At 41.8% G+C, this 16,334-nt stretch overlaps 2 protein-coding genes across 2 annotated transcripts in view; both read right to left on the bottom strand.

Annotated features, from left to right (window-relative positions):
- The window catches only part of LOC146567009 (uncharacterized), a 435,082-nt gene that overhangs the window by 79,352 nt on the left and 339,396 nt on the right, over positions 1-16,334 (bottom strand). The window lies entirely within an intron of this gene.
- Positions 6,381-15,841, bottom strand: LOC146567037 (uncharacterized). Its single transcript, XM_085286630.1, has 4 exons — positions 14,874-15,841; positions 10,398-10,503; positions 7,764-8,360; positions 6,381-7,438 (listed from the first exon to the last, which is right to left on the bottom strand). The coding sequence occupies exons 2-4, from the start codon at positions 10,413-10,415 to the stop codon at positions 6,866-6,868; spliced, it is 1,188 nt and encodes a 395-aa protein (XP_085142756.1). The 5' UTR covers positions 10,416-10,503; positions 14,874-15,841; the 3' UTR covers positions 6,381-6,865.

Raw genomic sequence — 16,334 nt, 5'->3', positions numbered from 1 at the left:
CTCCCTGGCTTAAATGCTGGCACACTAATGAGTCTCAGACGTTTGTTCCTCTGAGTGGCGTGGGCCAAGGGCGTGAACCCGCAATGAGTTCCACCCCGGCAAGAGAGAGACAGAATGAGAGAGAGCGCACGAGAGCGAGAGAAACGCAGAAACAGCTTATCAGCACCCTGCTGATCCTCCTGGCCGTGACAGGTCCTCTGGTGATGTCACCATGAAAGGCAGAGAGCCCCGCCTACCTCAGGACCTCCCCTGTCATGTATTGATCAGGATGCAGAGTTGGGTTGAGTATCCAAAAAAATGTACTCAAGTAAGAGTAGCATTACTTTAAAATATTATTACTCAAGTAAAAGTGAAAAGTAGTTGTCAAAAAAGTTACTCAAGTAAGAGTAAAAAAGTATTTGGTGAAAATACTACTCAAGCAGTGAGTAACTGTTTTAAATGTCCGATTTATTTTATAAATAAATGCTATCAGACAAACAAAAATGAATAAATATACAAATTTTAGTATCTTCAAAACGTTTTCAGAGAAAATATTAAAACGAGGCATCTTCAACACATGTTCATACAAGGAAGCTCAGTTTACCATAAATTGTATGGGTTGCATTTATTTCTGCATATTTAGCAAAAATGTGCCATTTCTTCACTCAGTGAAGTGATGGTTAAGCTTCAGCAGCAGTTTGCTCTCAAGGTTCTTTCTGTGACGCTGTAACTGTTTAGCAGTGAACAGGAGTCCTGCATGACTAAGAAGTTCTTCACAAGCTTCAGACCACCAGATCCCTGTGCAGAGCCCAGTCCCATCACGTTCTCTGATGGCAGTGAACATACATATGGCGCAGTGATGTACCTTTGCTGGAGCTGCAGCCATAGTGTGAGACTAGTAGAGTCCAAAGCTAAACTGACACCTCTCAACCACAAAGGCGATCCTGTTAAAGCAGAGATGTGTGGCGCCGTCTTTGCTGCCCGCCTGAAGATCTACTTCCAGAGACACTGCAGAATCCAGGTCAAAAAATGGTACCACCTCGTCGACAGCCAGACCGTCTTGGGTGCAATCCAGCGTGAGAGCTACGGTTTCCAGACCTTCTTTGCAAACCGCATTGGTGAAATCCAGACATTTGGACATCCACTGATGTCCAAGATTGGTGATGGATTCCCGGGTCAGCAAACATTGCAAACATTCTCACCAGAGGGGCCAATCCAAATGCCCTAACCGAGGACTCCGAGTGGCAGTCGGGTCCAAAGTTTCTCCAACTTCCTGAAGATGAGTGGTTGAAGAAATCCACCGGAGAAGTCGCTGCCCAAGCTCGAGAAAAGGTCACAAAGCTACAGAAAAAGACTTTTGTTTTTCCGTTACACCCCGGCCTAGGCAACCGGGGTGCAACGTAGAAAAACAAAGATAAGGAAAATAAAACCACGAAGGCTCTCCACCAAAATCCCAAAACGAAAATATCCCATGACGAAAGTATTGACAAAACCCATTTACAGCTATTTACAACAGACTATTTAGTCACAACAAACCACCAAACTATTTACAACACGGGGGAGATCGCGACCATGACACACTGAAACACAAGGCTTAAATACATAGAAGGAGCAATCAGGGAATGGACCACAGGAGGGAAACACAGCTGGGGCAAATTAGAACTGACGAGACAGGGAAACGTAAACTGAAAACACTAAGATAACACAGACTTTCAAAGTAAAGCAGGAAATACATAAGTCATGCAAAAACAAAACACTGACACACCGAAACGTAACATGCGGTCCTTACCAGAATCCACATCAAGGCAGCTCAGGACTCAGCACACGTAGAGTCGAGAAGACCACTGGCAGGAGTAGCAACCCAACAGCTAATCGACGCAAGGCGATTCAGCAACCTGAGAAGGCTGATTGGGACCGTGGCGTGGGTCTGGAGGGTTGCCAAAAAGTTCATGAGATCCAAGACCAGAGACCAAGAAAAGTGGGAAGTAGTACCATCTTCGGGTGTCCTCACAGTCAGTGAGAGACGAGATGCTTTTCGAGACCTTTGCCAAGAAGACCCAACACTGTGTCTTCTTGTTCGCCTCAACATTGAAGTATCAAATGTCCAACATCTGGAAAGGAACCCACACCAGTGTACTGTGATGCTTCACCAACATGTGGCAGATGCTGGTCCTGCCTTTCATGCTGACATCACCAGAGAGCCCCGCCCACCTCAGGACCTCCCCTGTCATGTATTGAACAGGATGATTATGAAGATGACCGAGTGCAAATAAGACTGTAAAAATCCGCAACCAGAATGTTTAGATGCTTTCTAATTATTCATGAATATCATGAGTGTTTGTGTGTTTTGTCTTTTCTTTCCTGACGTTTGTTACTAACAAAGACAGTTTACGCTCTGTATGTGTTTTCATCCTTACCAGCCACACTCTAACTGCAATTAAGAAAACAAACTTTAGAAATTGTCGACTCAGTGACTTCATAAAATATTTAAGTGGTTCAGGTAGAGCCAGTTTTTAAATGACCATGAACACTTACCTTATTGTATCTGTACAGCATGTTTTTCTATTAGACAGATTTGTAACAGAGGCCTTGCTCTCAGTAAGTTTGAAGTCATTTTCTGATTTATTTTGTAATCTCTGACCTTTGTACATCCTGCTCATTTTTCATGCTGCCTTTATAATAATAATGGATTGGATTTATATAGCGCTTTTCAAGGCACCCAAAGCGCTTTACAATACCACTATTCATTCACTCTCACATTCACACACTGGTGGAGGCAGCTTTAGGAGTTTCTGTCTTTTGTATTTGAAGATAATTCATTGAATATACTCAGCTGCTTCCCTTTGGTGCCTCACACATCACTTTGTGAAGTTTTTCAGTGTCCAGTTATGTTTTTTATTGCTGTTTGAATTCTCTGTATGTTTGACCCTGTAGACTGTTTAATGGACTGCTTGTCTTCCTGTTTGTAACCACTGCCTGTTTAGGACTAAAGATTTGGATGGTAGACTTTAATACAGCCTCTGCGTGTCGTCCCTTTGTGTCCTCGTCCTCTGTGAATGTATCACAGATGTTTTCATTATAATATCATTATAATAATAGAGTAAGATGGCGCCATTGTACGGCAGGCCGTCCTCGTCTCTGTTGTCGAGCTCTTTTCCTTGATATTTGTTTATTATTTACTATCTTTCTGGCACTATGCCCCCCAGATGGTTATGCATTAATCACCTATGACCGGGATACTCTGTTAAATCTTTGTTTTCCCCCCATATGCTGGGTTGGATCTTGGGAGACACTACATTTCCATGTATCATCTCTTCCACTGGTTCATACGGTTCCCCTCTCTGCCCCCCGCCTAACAAGCGTGACAGGAAGCGGGGCAAACGGAGTGGGTTTCGGGTTCACTTTAAGGCTTACCTTAAAACATCAGCTGCAGCTAATTCCCTCACCACCGCGGGGATTATACGACTTCCATCCGCTCGGGATCCATTGTCCTTTGGGCTGCTCAACCATCGCTGGATCTGTCCGGTCGGTAAACAAGCCTGTCCGGTTTCTCCGGTAGTCACTCTGCCTGTTCGTGTTTGGATTGGTTCCCCAAGTGATGGTGTTCGTCACAGGTATTTAAGCCAACTAAGACGTGCTTCCAGCAGAGATAAGATGCCTATCTCTCGGATGGTTCTATTAAACGCAAGATCGCTGGTGAATAAAACCTTCATCTTAAATGGCCTCTTCCTCAACTCTTGGCTTGATGCTCTGTTATTGACTGAAACTTGGATTCGTCCTGGTGAGTCCTTTTCCTTTTCAGAGCTACTTCCCCCGGACTGTGTATTCTTTAGTTCACCGAGACCCTCGGGAAGAGGTGGAGGCGTTGCCTCTGTTTTTAAAAACAAACTTAAAGTTCGGCAACTGCCCTCTCCTACCTATTGTAGTTTTGAGGCTCAACTATTGGAGCTTGCCGGACCCCCAACGATTCTATGTGCTGTGATTTATCGACCACCTAAATATAATAGGTCTTTTATTTTGTGAATTTGCTGACTTCTTAGGTTCATTTTTATTAAGTTATGACCAAGCTCTTATTACTGGATATTTTAACATACATATTTGTTGTGCTGATGACCCCCTAGCCAAAGATTTTCTTGCCCTAACTGAGTCTTTTAACCTTACACAGTGGGTCAGGGAACCTACTCATCTTAAAGGCCATACCTTGGATTTGGTCCTCTCATATGCTTTGGATATTTGTACTATGGACGTTGATAATGCTGGTATTTCTGACCATTTTTTGCTCGTGTTTGATGTTGAGCTATGTGCAATTGATTTAAATTCTAAAGGCTGTCATCGCCCTGTACGTATCATTAACTCTGAGACTGTGGCTAACTTCATTACAGCCTTTTTGAACTTTGCTTTTTTTGATCCAGATTTCACTGATACTAACTGTTACACACCTCCCTTGGTTGATGATTATGCCAACGCTATGTTATCCACCTGTTGTTCCATCTTAGATACTGTGGCCCCTATAAAGATGAAACGTCCCAGAACTTCTCATCAACCATGACTAAATGACACTATATGAGCTTTACGTCGTGTCTGCCGTCAATCTGAAAGGAGGTGGAAAAAAGACAGGCTTCAGATATCCTATGGCATTCTTTGTAGGAGCCGCCTTCTATACCAGAACTCCATAAAGGCAGCTAAAGCAGCTTTCCTATCAGATATTATTGAGACTAATAGCTAACAGCCCCGAATGTTATTCAAAATTTTTAATTCAGTCTTAAGTCTTCACTCTTAAGGGAATAATTGAACAATTGAGAAACTCAAATTCTGTGCATGATATCCTTTCATCCTGAATTATCAAGGAAAGTTTTGAGGAAATTGGGCCTTGCATCTTATTTTTAATGAATTTATCATTGTTAGTGGGCTGTGTCCCAACTGCTTTTAAACATGCGGTAGTGCACCCTGTTCTTAAAAAAAGTAAGAACTTTTTTTTGCAGAGGACACAATTCATTGTTTTTAACACTTAGTTTCACTTCAGCTCTGTGTTTGTTATAACTTTACTCTTCTGTGCGGCTGACAGACCAACAAAAGCACATGCGAGAGAGGCCCACAGACCAGCTGGACCACATACGCTGTACACTGGCTTCATCAACACCAGAGCTCTGGGCAGGTAGACGGGCCGTCCCCAGACTGCCAGCAGACTGCAAACGTGCTCTCCACACTGAGCCATAAATTATGGCTGTACAACTCATGTTACATGTTACAATTAGAGAAGTCAGAAAGACCGATTCATCTTTCTTATTAATGTAACCGCTGCATTTCCTCACTTCTCTTATCTCACCCTTCTTCTTCTGCTGAGGCTGCACAACACGAACCTTTGAGATGTGGAAGAACAGGAAATTCTCATCGAAGAAGATCCAGTGTTTGAATCTGGTCTAGGGCCTTTCTGTCTGGAGTCTTCCCATGTCTGCTTATGTTCTCTCTGGTACTCTGGTGGCTTCTCACAGTCCAAAAACATGCATAGGGTTAGGTTAACTGATGATTTGAAATTGACCGTAGGTGTGAAAAGTAGTAGGAAAGCTCCTAACTGAGAGAAGTGACCCAGAAGTATCTGTGTAGCAGCCACAATGAATCAAGATCATGAGCTTTAACTGATCAAACTCTATTCTTTCATCTTCTGTATCATTCAGTTTGCATTGGTAATGCCCATTATTGTAATGCTTTTTTAAGATGAGCAAAACTTTCTTTTACTTTGGGTTAGCTGGGATAAGTGATGGATGGAGGGAATTTTACTTCAGCCACAGAAATCCTAAACAGGAAGGAGGAGCAGAGTTACAGTGGATCACTATCCAGCAGGGAAACAAGATTTATTTCAATTTCTTGGCCATGAGTGAGATTTACTAAGTGGGCAAATTAGGGTGATGACACTGTTCCAGAGTGATCTATTAATAGTGCACCAATTTACATTCAGAGATGCATGCAGCCAGTTCATTTCAGCATTAAACGGCTTTCTACCAACAGCAGCACAAAAACAGCAGATTCGATCATGGAGACACTGAATCTGCTAAACTAATTAAAACATTGTAAGTTCAGGTCTTCAGTTTACGTTTCTTTGTGAAAACAGCACAGCAAAGGAGACTCTGTGAAGTTTTGATATAAGGGATAAATCTTCTGACCGAACCTGCTGGGACTGTGTGAGGTCCTGAGGCTAAGAGTAAGGATTTATCCACAGGAGAGCTGCGTTCTTACAAACCATCCCACTGTGTAAACCTGACATCTGTGGAACAGCTGAGCTGTATGATGTGTACAAGGACACAAAACATTATTTACCATCAGATCCCGAGCCCTCCATGTGTTAATCAAGAAACTGCTGCTGTGCTACATCCATAAATAATGAATAAATTAGGAGCTGAAGCTAAAAGGACAGTTTATTTGTACCATCTTCATGTGAACACATTCAAGAACATCACAGATGAAAGAAACATTAAAAACTTCCACACTACATCTTTGAAAGAACTAAAAACCTTTATTCTCATGGTCCAATCATGAGTGAACTCCCCGATGAAGCCTTGTGTGCTAAAACATGTCAGAGTTTAAAGGTTAAACATGAGTTTCCAAAACGTTTTGCTGGAGAACAATGAACTATTTGACTGAGTTTCAATTATTTACAGACGAGCAAAACCAGGACAGAGAAAAAAGGACAAAACTGACTCAGTAAAACGACAGAAAATAAGATCCCATGTAAATCTGTATTATGTAGAAGTTCAGCCCAGCAACCAGTTCAGTTCAACACAAGTTTAAATGATTCTATCTGAACTCTGTGGAGCCTGATCTCAAGCTTTTTGAGTCTGACACTGAAACCAGAGGATCTTTCTGTCTCTTCAGATTCACTGTGATCCAGTTATGGGAGTGATTTCAGCCCTGAGTGATCACGCTGATGTTTGCACAGAGCAGACAATGAGGTGAATGTTTGGGCACATTGGTAACAGTGAAACAGTTTATTAGTAACGTGGGATCGTTTGTGTTTGGAGTATGAACTGAGATTCCTGAAGCTCTTGTCACACTGGTCACAGCTGTAGTTTCCTTCCACGTGTGTACGTTCATGATTGTTACGACTACATGAATCTGAGAAGCTTTTGTCACAGTGTCTGCACTTGTATGGTTTCTCTCCTGTGTGGACTCGTTTGTGTGATTTAAGCTCCCTTGCAGTGGTGAAGGATGACTCACACTGATCACAGAGGTGCTTTTTAACCCCACTGTGAATCAGTTCATGTTTTTTTAACTCACTTGGTGTGGTGAAGCTTCTCCCACATTCTTTGCAGTATTTCAGTTTGTCTCCAGTGTGTCTACGTTGATGTTTTTTTAGGTTCTTTTGCCAACTGAAAGTTTTTCCACAGAGGTCACAACGAAAGTCTTTCCCACCACCACATTGATGACAGGGTTGAGAACTGGATCCATCTGTGTCGCTCTGCTTCTAAACACAGACACAAAGACAGTGTAAGTCAGTCCTTCAACACTTTTATCCTGAACGTCGCCTGAAATAAAGAGCATCTCTGCAGACGTCCAATTACATTTGACTGTTTCAGTTAACACACTCAGTTTACTGGGCTGCAATAACTACAATACTACCACCATAATACTACAGTAATACTAAAATCATAACTGACATGAAAATCTGAATAATCACTCAGAGCTGCTTTTCCATGCAGTAGAATTGCTAACATGCTAACACAGTTTAATGAGCAGAGTTGTTCCAAACAGTCAGGCTAAAATGACAAGATAACAATATAAATACATACCTCACAGTAACTGCACTTGTAGAGTCTCTTTCTGGTGTGGATCTGTTGGTGTTCTCTCAGGTAACGCGGAGATTTAAAAGTCTTCTCACACAGGTCACATTTATAAGGTCGTCCCTCAGTGTGGGTAAACATGTGTTGTTTTAACTGTGTGTCTGTAGCAAAGTATTTGCCACACTGTTCACAGCAGTACACATCATGTCTGGTGTGAATGCGTAGGTGTATATTTCGGTTCCCTCTCCGGCTGAAAGTTTTTCCACAGATGTCACAGCTGTATGCCTTAATTCCAGAGTGGGTAACTAGATGATCCTGTAAGCTGCTACTGCGAGTAAAAGCTCTGCCACACTGATCACAGCTGTACGCTTTAACTCCACTGTGGACGACTTGGTGTGTTTTTAGGGATTCCTTCCAGGTAAAAGACTTTCCACACAAGTCACAGCTGAACGGTCTCTCTCCAGTGTGGATGACCTGATGCTGTTTTAGATGACACTTGTAAATAAAACCCATCCCACACTCGTCACAGGTGTGTTTTTTCTCTCTCTTTCTTCTGTGAGGTTTGTCGGCCTCCTGAGAGCGCTGACTTCTCGCTCCATGTTGGTCCTGCAGTGACAGAGATACAAACAGAGGCAGTGAGTGAAATGCAGTCGTGGAACAAACTCAACCTTCAAACTCCCTCCATTAACACTAGTTTTAAACCTGAAGGTGGAGTGTGGCACCAAACACCTTAAAGGTCTCTTATCCCCACCTGCTGGTAGTTCTAACACATTACATCCAACCTGCTGTTAAAAATAATTCATGACTGTTCAAACACTAAAATCATGCCCATCCCTCCTGATTGTACACAGATATATAAAAATGTATATATATATAATATATAAATATTTACCAGGTCTATACTTTTTTATATTTCCTATTGCTGTTCCCTATTATATATTTCTATAATTTTCTAATTTATTCAATGATAATAAATCAAATGTAACAGTTACCAGCCTGGTTCAGTGAAGGAAAATGTCAGAGTCTGATTGTAGCCTCATGATTTCTTTAAAACGTTTACTCCCTACACATATCTGTATTTTCTACTCCTTACATTTTTAAAACAGGCTTGTTACTTTTGGTTTAAGCCATTTGAGGAGAGTAATGTCATCGCTGCAGGCATCAAACATCAAACTGATTTGAACCTAAACAGTAACACATGAAAGGCAATCCTGATCGTGCACTAATCACCAGGGTATGAAACATAAAAAGAGATGAAAGAGGCAAAACTGTGTGCAAAACATAGTCAAGAGTTAAAGTGGACCAATGTTCTTTTTTGGCACAACACCTGAATCACTGCAGGTGCTCATAAGTTGCCGTCACGGTACTTCAGCATCCAGCTAGCAATACAGAAGATGAGCAAGAATAAATGGATTCATATCTTTTAAGTGGCAGGTAATTTAAAACGCAGCATTTCTATCAGCTCAAAAAACATCAGCAAACACACAAACTGACAATAAAAAAGTGTGTTGCTGGCTAAAGGTCCAGCTGCTGCACATCACAGGGAGAGAAAAGAAAGAGAGCTAACTTCACTCAGAGATGGAGAAAGATAAGACACACAGGACAGGAGAGGAAGAAGAGAGGTTAGATTTAAAGGGAAGGACTGCTCAGTGGGATTTGATCAACTGGAGATTAAAGTTTACATGTAAGTCCTCATGTGTTGAAATCAGACATTGGGTCGGTACATGTGACATTGTGTTTTATCAGATTATGAAAGATGCTGCAAAACAATCTGAGGCAGATTAACTGTGTTATTTAAAGACTGCATGAAGATCCTCTGCAGGTTAGTGCAGGATAAACAGGTTTGTTTGCTGAACTGTGATGGATTTAAAGTAAAGAACAGTGTGTGACTGGTGCACAGTGACTGTGGTGCTCATGTCACAGTTAGATTACATCAAGTGTAGCAGAGATTCATTTAAACTGAAGCTCATGATGCTGACATTCATTCACTGAGTTCCACCTTCATACCAACACTATAGTGTCTAATATAAAGACAGTGTACTGTCAGTGTAGAGGATGGAAACCAGCCAGGACAGCTCATGAAACATCTGCTGACATCTGGTTGAATTCAGTTGTGTACATCCACAGAGAGCAGCAGGTCAGCTGATCACAGCCTGTACTTTAAGAAAATCTACTGGAGCTCTCAACAGAAATTATTGTGAGCTGTGATTCTTTTCCCCACGCTGAGCCACTACAGCTGATTTTAGGGTTCCCACCTGCTCAATCCCACTTTAACCTCTTCCCTGCTCATGTTCCTGTTTAGAGGCAAAGTCACCCTCTACAGTGTAGGCAACAGAAAATACACATATGTTTTATTTTCCTTCATTTTCTACTTAACTGATTCAAACAGAGAACCTTTATTAGAAATAAATAGTTCGTACTTCATTTACTAATCTTAATTTATTATTACATTAATAAAGCACAAGGTTCAGTTAGCTTTGGATAAAAACAGGTGGTAAAAATGTTCAAGGAGCTACTTTTACTTTCTTACTCTGATTACATTTCAGAGCCCGTACTTTTCCACTTGAGTAAACAAGTTAAATCAGTACTTCAGCTTTTGATGGCATATTTGATGGAGTACTTCTTTACACTAGTATCTGTCACCTTCTGTGTTGAGCTCATTGTTTCCTCTGTAGTGACTCAGCTGAGTCCAGATGGCTGAAAATGTTCCTCTGCTGCTCCGTCAGACTCTTCTCCTCCTGCTGATCTGCTGGGACACAAAACAGATCTTTGTTAGGCTCCACACTGCACTGAAGAGTCAAAGTGTCTCATATGTTCATCTGACAACACAATGGACATATTTTAGTTTCCCTTTCACCTTCATGTTTCCCTCTCACCACATATCTAAACCAAATTCATGACCAGCAGGTTTTACAGCTGTGGCTCCAGCAAACATCAGCTGATAGTACAAAGTAATATTAAATAAATTCTAACAGCTTATCAAGCGTAAGCGTGTTGATGTTGTTTTCCTTTCTCTGGCGCAAAGTGGACGATAAACAAACAAGAGAGACGGGACTTGGACAGAAAAGCTGATCAGCTGATCATTGATCAGTTTCATGATTGAAGTAGCAACAGGAGAGGGAGGGGGAGAGAATGAGAGGAGAGGCAGCTGTGCAGCAAAGACACAGAATAACTCCAGCTTTGTGTCTGTTTTTTTTTTTATTCTAGCTTCTAGAATTGCGTTCTTTTTCAGCTCAATACGGATCTATTGTAATTGGTCCAGCCCAGAGTTGATCATGACCAATTGGCTAATCCACCACCTTACACTGTTTACACTGTTACAAAAACAAACAAACAAAAATGAAAAGTCACTGTTGGGTCTGTGTTTCCACAAGCCCCGCTAATTCTAGAGACTTATTCATCATGAAGAAAACAAGACAGTCGATCGATCGATTATTTGCGCAAGGGAGGCCTCGTCTGTGTCCACCACGAAAATGACCCCCAGATCTGACCTCCTGCTGCCTTTTATTGGGAGACAGTTCACACAAAACACGTCAGAACAAAGCCACGCCCCCTTTGTTCTAAGACAAAGCATTTTATGTATATGTGTGAACTTCTGTGAGTGTGTGTGTGTGTGTGTGTGTGTGTGTGTGTCAGACCTCCTGCTGACCAAAGGGTCATAAACCCAGGAAGCTTACATAAAAAGAAACAGATCTTTCCGGTAGGATGCATCTACAATAAAACCTCCCCCAGTACAGAGTGGTTGGAGAGGTGGTCAGGATCAAAGGAATGGCTTTGATCCTACTGCTTGAACTAAGACTGTACAAATTTAAGAAACACAATGGCAACATTCAACAATTAGACTTAACAGTCACCATCGGCCCACCGGGCAAATCCCCGGTATGCCCAATGGCCAGTCCAGCTATGCGGTCAGTTGGTGGGTAACATGATCTCCGAAAACGTTAGATCACTTTGCAAATAGGTGATGTCTTGATAAAAGAAGCAGATATTCGAAGTTTACACAGCACCATTGTTACCTGAAAACATCTTAAACGTTTATTTTGTCACCCAGAAAGAGTAATATTTCAAACTCCGCCACTCTTCATTCCTCTGCCACTGCCTCGCTTGTAGTGATGTGCAAATCATGAACAAATCGTTCAACACTCGAGAGTCAGTTTACTGCAGGGGTCTCAAACTCACATGGGCCGCGGGCCACTTCTGGGACCGTCATCTAATTGGAGGGCCACTTTAGTGTCCTAGCAGTACAAAATAACAAACACGAAAACACCCACTAATATTTCCTAAATTTTAGTGTTTTGTTTGGTTTATTTAATTCCAAATATTGTGTAAGAAAGACAAAATAGCAAACATGAAGGGAATTTTTTTCTCACTCTTAACTATCTGAAGCCTTTAAGTTTCATTTGTCATATGCAAGTTAGCACAGGATCAACATTGCAATGAAATATATTTGACGAGCAGAAGACAGTCACTCAGCAGTATAGTACAATATAGTACAGTAGTTTCATTGAACTACCAAATAAACAGCTCTTTCTGGCCAGACACGTGGAAGCACCTTTGCCACAAATTTGTTTGTATTTAACAAAATAAAAATGCAGGCATAAGCGTACACTTTAGTTTTCAACTGCAAGTGAAAATTGTTTTCTTTCCAAATAAATCTGTCACTGAACTAACACAGCCAATCCCTCAACATGTTTGCACTCTCTTGTTACCTCGGCCAGGTCCGCGGCTCCAAACCGTGGTAAGGAGACCTCTGGCTAATACTTTGGGGGCTTGTAGTCGGGAACTAGCTTTACTGTCTGCGTCAACTTTGCTAGCGAGAGACAGAAAGAGGCATTGAAAGGCTGCTCCAGCAGAACTTTATTGTTTCGGAGGAAAACATGAACACGGTGTACAGTCGAGTATTAACACTCGACTGTCCCTCCCTCATGCTCACACACACACAGCAGGAGGGGCGGTCCCACACGTTCTCCCTGCAGCAAGGACTACACCGCCCATGAGGCTACAGTCTTAAAGGGCCATGCCTGTAACGCTCTGCCATCGTATTAAATCATTTTTCGTATAATAATTAAAAAATAATAATTTCTTCACATCAATATGCAAGTAGAGGTGACGTGGGCCGCAAATGGCGGGTTTGAAAGCCCTGCTTTACTGACAAATGACTCATTGACTCATCCCTGTTGCTGTTAGCAAACTAATTTCATTAGTAGAAATATATCTAGTTTAAAATTATGGAGAAAAACAACATTCAGTTTCTTAACATAAACATTTCTGCTGTGAACTGGAAGAAAAAACCCTGAGTAGAAAGCTCACATCAAGACAACAGCTCCTCGGTTCACAGTAGCACCGATTCACTTTGGTGAGTGACTCATTGAAACTCGATTCAGTAAAAAGAATCAAATTTACCATCGCTACTCGCTTGAGTTTTGGACGAAATGCATTCTGGGATTTTTGCATTTCGTCATTTCGAGCTGATTGGAGACCAAAACAGCCAATCAGATTTTTTTGCATCGAAGTCTGTGATCGGCTGGTTTTGTGGCACAAATAAAACGGTGTACAGCAGGGGTGTCCAAACTTTTTTCACTGAGGGCCACATACATAAAAATATAGGAGGGGCTGGGCCACTTAATAGAAATTAGGTATATAACCTTAACTTTAGTGTATTAAAGTTAGAAAAATCACTTAAAAGTGGTCAAATGTGTTATATTGTTGAATATAATTAAAGACAAAACTGCCTTCATCCCAGCTTTCCATAAATGGATCTTTATTGATTTATTCAGAAAAAGCTTTGGTAGCTCATTCTCAGAACAGCAGCCTCAGATTTCGTCTTAAACAGAAGATTTACAGCACAGAGGAAAAGAACAATAAAGGGGAAAATGGGACGGGTACATTTCAAGTTTGTCATTTAAGTTATTAGGCTTAGCAACACACCTATTAACGTTCGTTTTGAAACGATTATCAACATTAACAGACTGAACCGGACTTAATAACAGGAGTGCATATAATTTTAGTAAACTATTCTGGTGAGTATCAGCTGCGCTGGGAATGTAAATCGGGCCATCCAGCTGCGGTGCTGATCAAGGAGCAAATCTGCATCAGATGAGATCATCTGACTGCGTGTGAGTTTTACAGCGATGTGTAGTCTGTGTGTTAACAAGAAAAACGCATATACGAAAAACAGAATTGATGCGCATTATTGATATTTGAAGCATGTGTACCTGCACATGCATGCTTATTAACACACGGTTACTGTTGAATATATCTTTTACTCACCTAAAGCGCTCGTGCTCTCGTCCACTACCCGCAAAAAAATAGCAGCTGTGCGGTGTCTGTGGCATCGGTGCTCTCATCGCATGCGATGGAGTAAAAATCAAAAGCACAGCTTTATCAGACATTTGCAGTTTAATGTTGGCTGATGAGTCATCAATGCGTCACACAACTGGATTTCTGGACATGCTGACGTTGTTGAAGTCCTGCACGTTTTCCGGGCACATTATTTCGGTGACTTTAACGAGGCCGTGTTTTAAGAGGTCTCCATCTGAAAAAGGCTTGCCATGTCTTGCGATGAGTTGGGCGACCTCATAGCTGGCTATTTGAGCCTTTTCCTGGACAATTTGAGCACGAAAAAAAATCATTGTTGCTGACCCTGCAGGAGAGCTACCCTTTGCTTACATTTCTGCTCCATCTCAGCACCAGTGTAGGATGCATAGGCCTGATGTTTGGTTTCATAATGACGTAGTACATTATACTCTTTCATAACTGCCACAGTTTCAGTGCAGATCAAACAGACACACTTCCCTTTGAATTCTTTGAAGAAATATTCACTCTCCCACCGTGTCTGAAATTTTCTGCACTCACTTTCTACCTTTCGCTTCTTTGGTTCTGCCAAGTTTAGTAACTTTCTTCTGTGATTGTCCTTTTTGGTGGCGCAACTGACTTGATCAACAGCAGCTCCCCCTGTTGTTAAAACTAAGAAGTGCAACAAACTCAAGCAAAAGTTTAAGTGCGCGCCATATTCTATTGTATTTATAAAATTACTTGCGGGCCAATTAAAAATTGACCGGAGTTTGGACGGATCAATGTTACTTCATGAACTCAGATCAATGTTACTTTGACACTTACCTCTAGATAGGCCAGAACAAAAAACTGAGAAACAAACAGCAATGAGCAGGAACTCTGTAGCTGTGTCCCAAGTCTATAAGAGCACCTGGCTGCAGCCACTGTGGAGCTCCACAGTACCTTCCTTCTTCTTCTTCTTCAGTCAAGTTTAACGGCAGCTTGCATCCAAAACTGTTGTATTACTGCGATCTCCTGGCTGTTAACCGTCAGTCACTCCTGAATCCCCAGATCCTCTTGATGAGACCAGTACTTCTCAAAAAACGAAAAACCACCACTTTCCCTTCACCATGACTTAACTTATTAACCACTCACAGTAACTTCCACGGTATCCATGCGTGTTTATGGCTACTGTGGAGGTCACGTGTATCCGGTTACTGTGGAGCTCCACAGTGGCTGCAGGAAATGGGTGATAGAAAACCGATCGGTGCTCATGCCATTCCCAATATGCGCTGGCAGACGTCGGGGCAGCATGAGTACCAGCATTTTTTTTTTTTTGCCGATGCCCGTGATGCCGCCCCGGGCAACCGCCCGTGTCTAAAACCGCTACTGCCGCCGGTGTTCCAGATCTACTGGCGTTTAGATCAACTGGCGTTAGTCGAACAGATGTGTGGCAGTCTTGCGTTTCAGGAGCTGCTACCGACAAACCAGCAAGAAAACGCCAAATGTGTCATCTGTGACACTTGTGAGGTTATCTCAAACACACTCCGTCAGTCGTGATGCTGTTGAACAACAAAATGTTTAAAAATGTGGCGAGTTTACCTGGTGATATCCTCATTCGCGACGCGATCGCGAAAACAGCAAACAAGTAACACCACGCCGATGTTGTTCACAGGAGAGCAAGAGTAAACGATCGGGAGACTCTTGTCGTCGTTATCATTCCCCTCGCACGGTTTATTTCTCCGATTTCAGCGTTTTTGCTTCGCAACTAAAGCGAGCAGTTTACTTTGTGCACTAACATGGAGTCGAATCAACCAGCGCCACCTCTGGCCAAGTGCCACAGCCGACAGCCAGATCAACCTGTGACACACATCTGCAGCACGTTTGAATTCGTGTCATGCACATTTGTACCTTTCAATTGTGTCTGTTTGTGCGTCATGCAAATAAACCTTTGAAAAGAATGAAATGATATCATATATTCCTTATTGGCCTACATTTGTACAAAATTCCAAATTATATACACAAAGTCATAGAAATCACCACTCCAATTGGTCATTATGATTTTGATATTCTCTTTTTCCATAACAATGAAGTACACCTTGGACAAATATGACACATCAATATTTCATTAGTGTTGTCACATCACATCCTGTAAGCATCGTCTGTCTGTGTCTTTTCCCTGGAAATGAATATTTCCAGCCAATACAGGCAATCCATCAACATGGCTGGAGATTTATATATGTAAAAGGTTAACATATGTGTTTAAAAGTTGAAATGTGTGGCTGGTAAATCTGGATTACACTAATA

The sequence above is a fragment of the Mchenga conophoros genome, linkage group LG9 (assembly GCF_057382185.1).
Source record: "Mchenga conophoros isolate Kocher_MC1m ecotype Shallow Benthic linkage group LG9, M_conophoros_male_GT1.1, whole genome shotgun sequence".
NCBI lineage: Eukaryota > Metazoa > Chordata > Actinopteri > Cichliformes > Cichlidae > Mchenga > Mchenga conophoros.
Note: the sequence above shows the minus strand (reverse complement) of the source record. Positions and strands in the feature narration are given on the sequence as shown.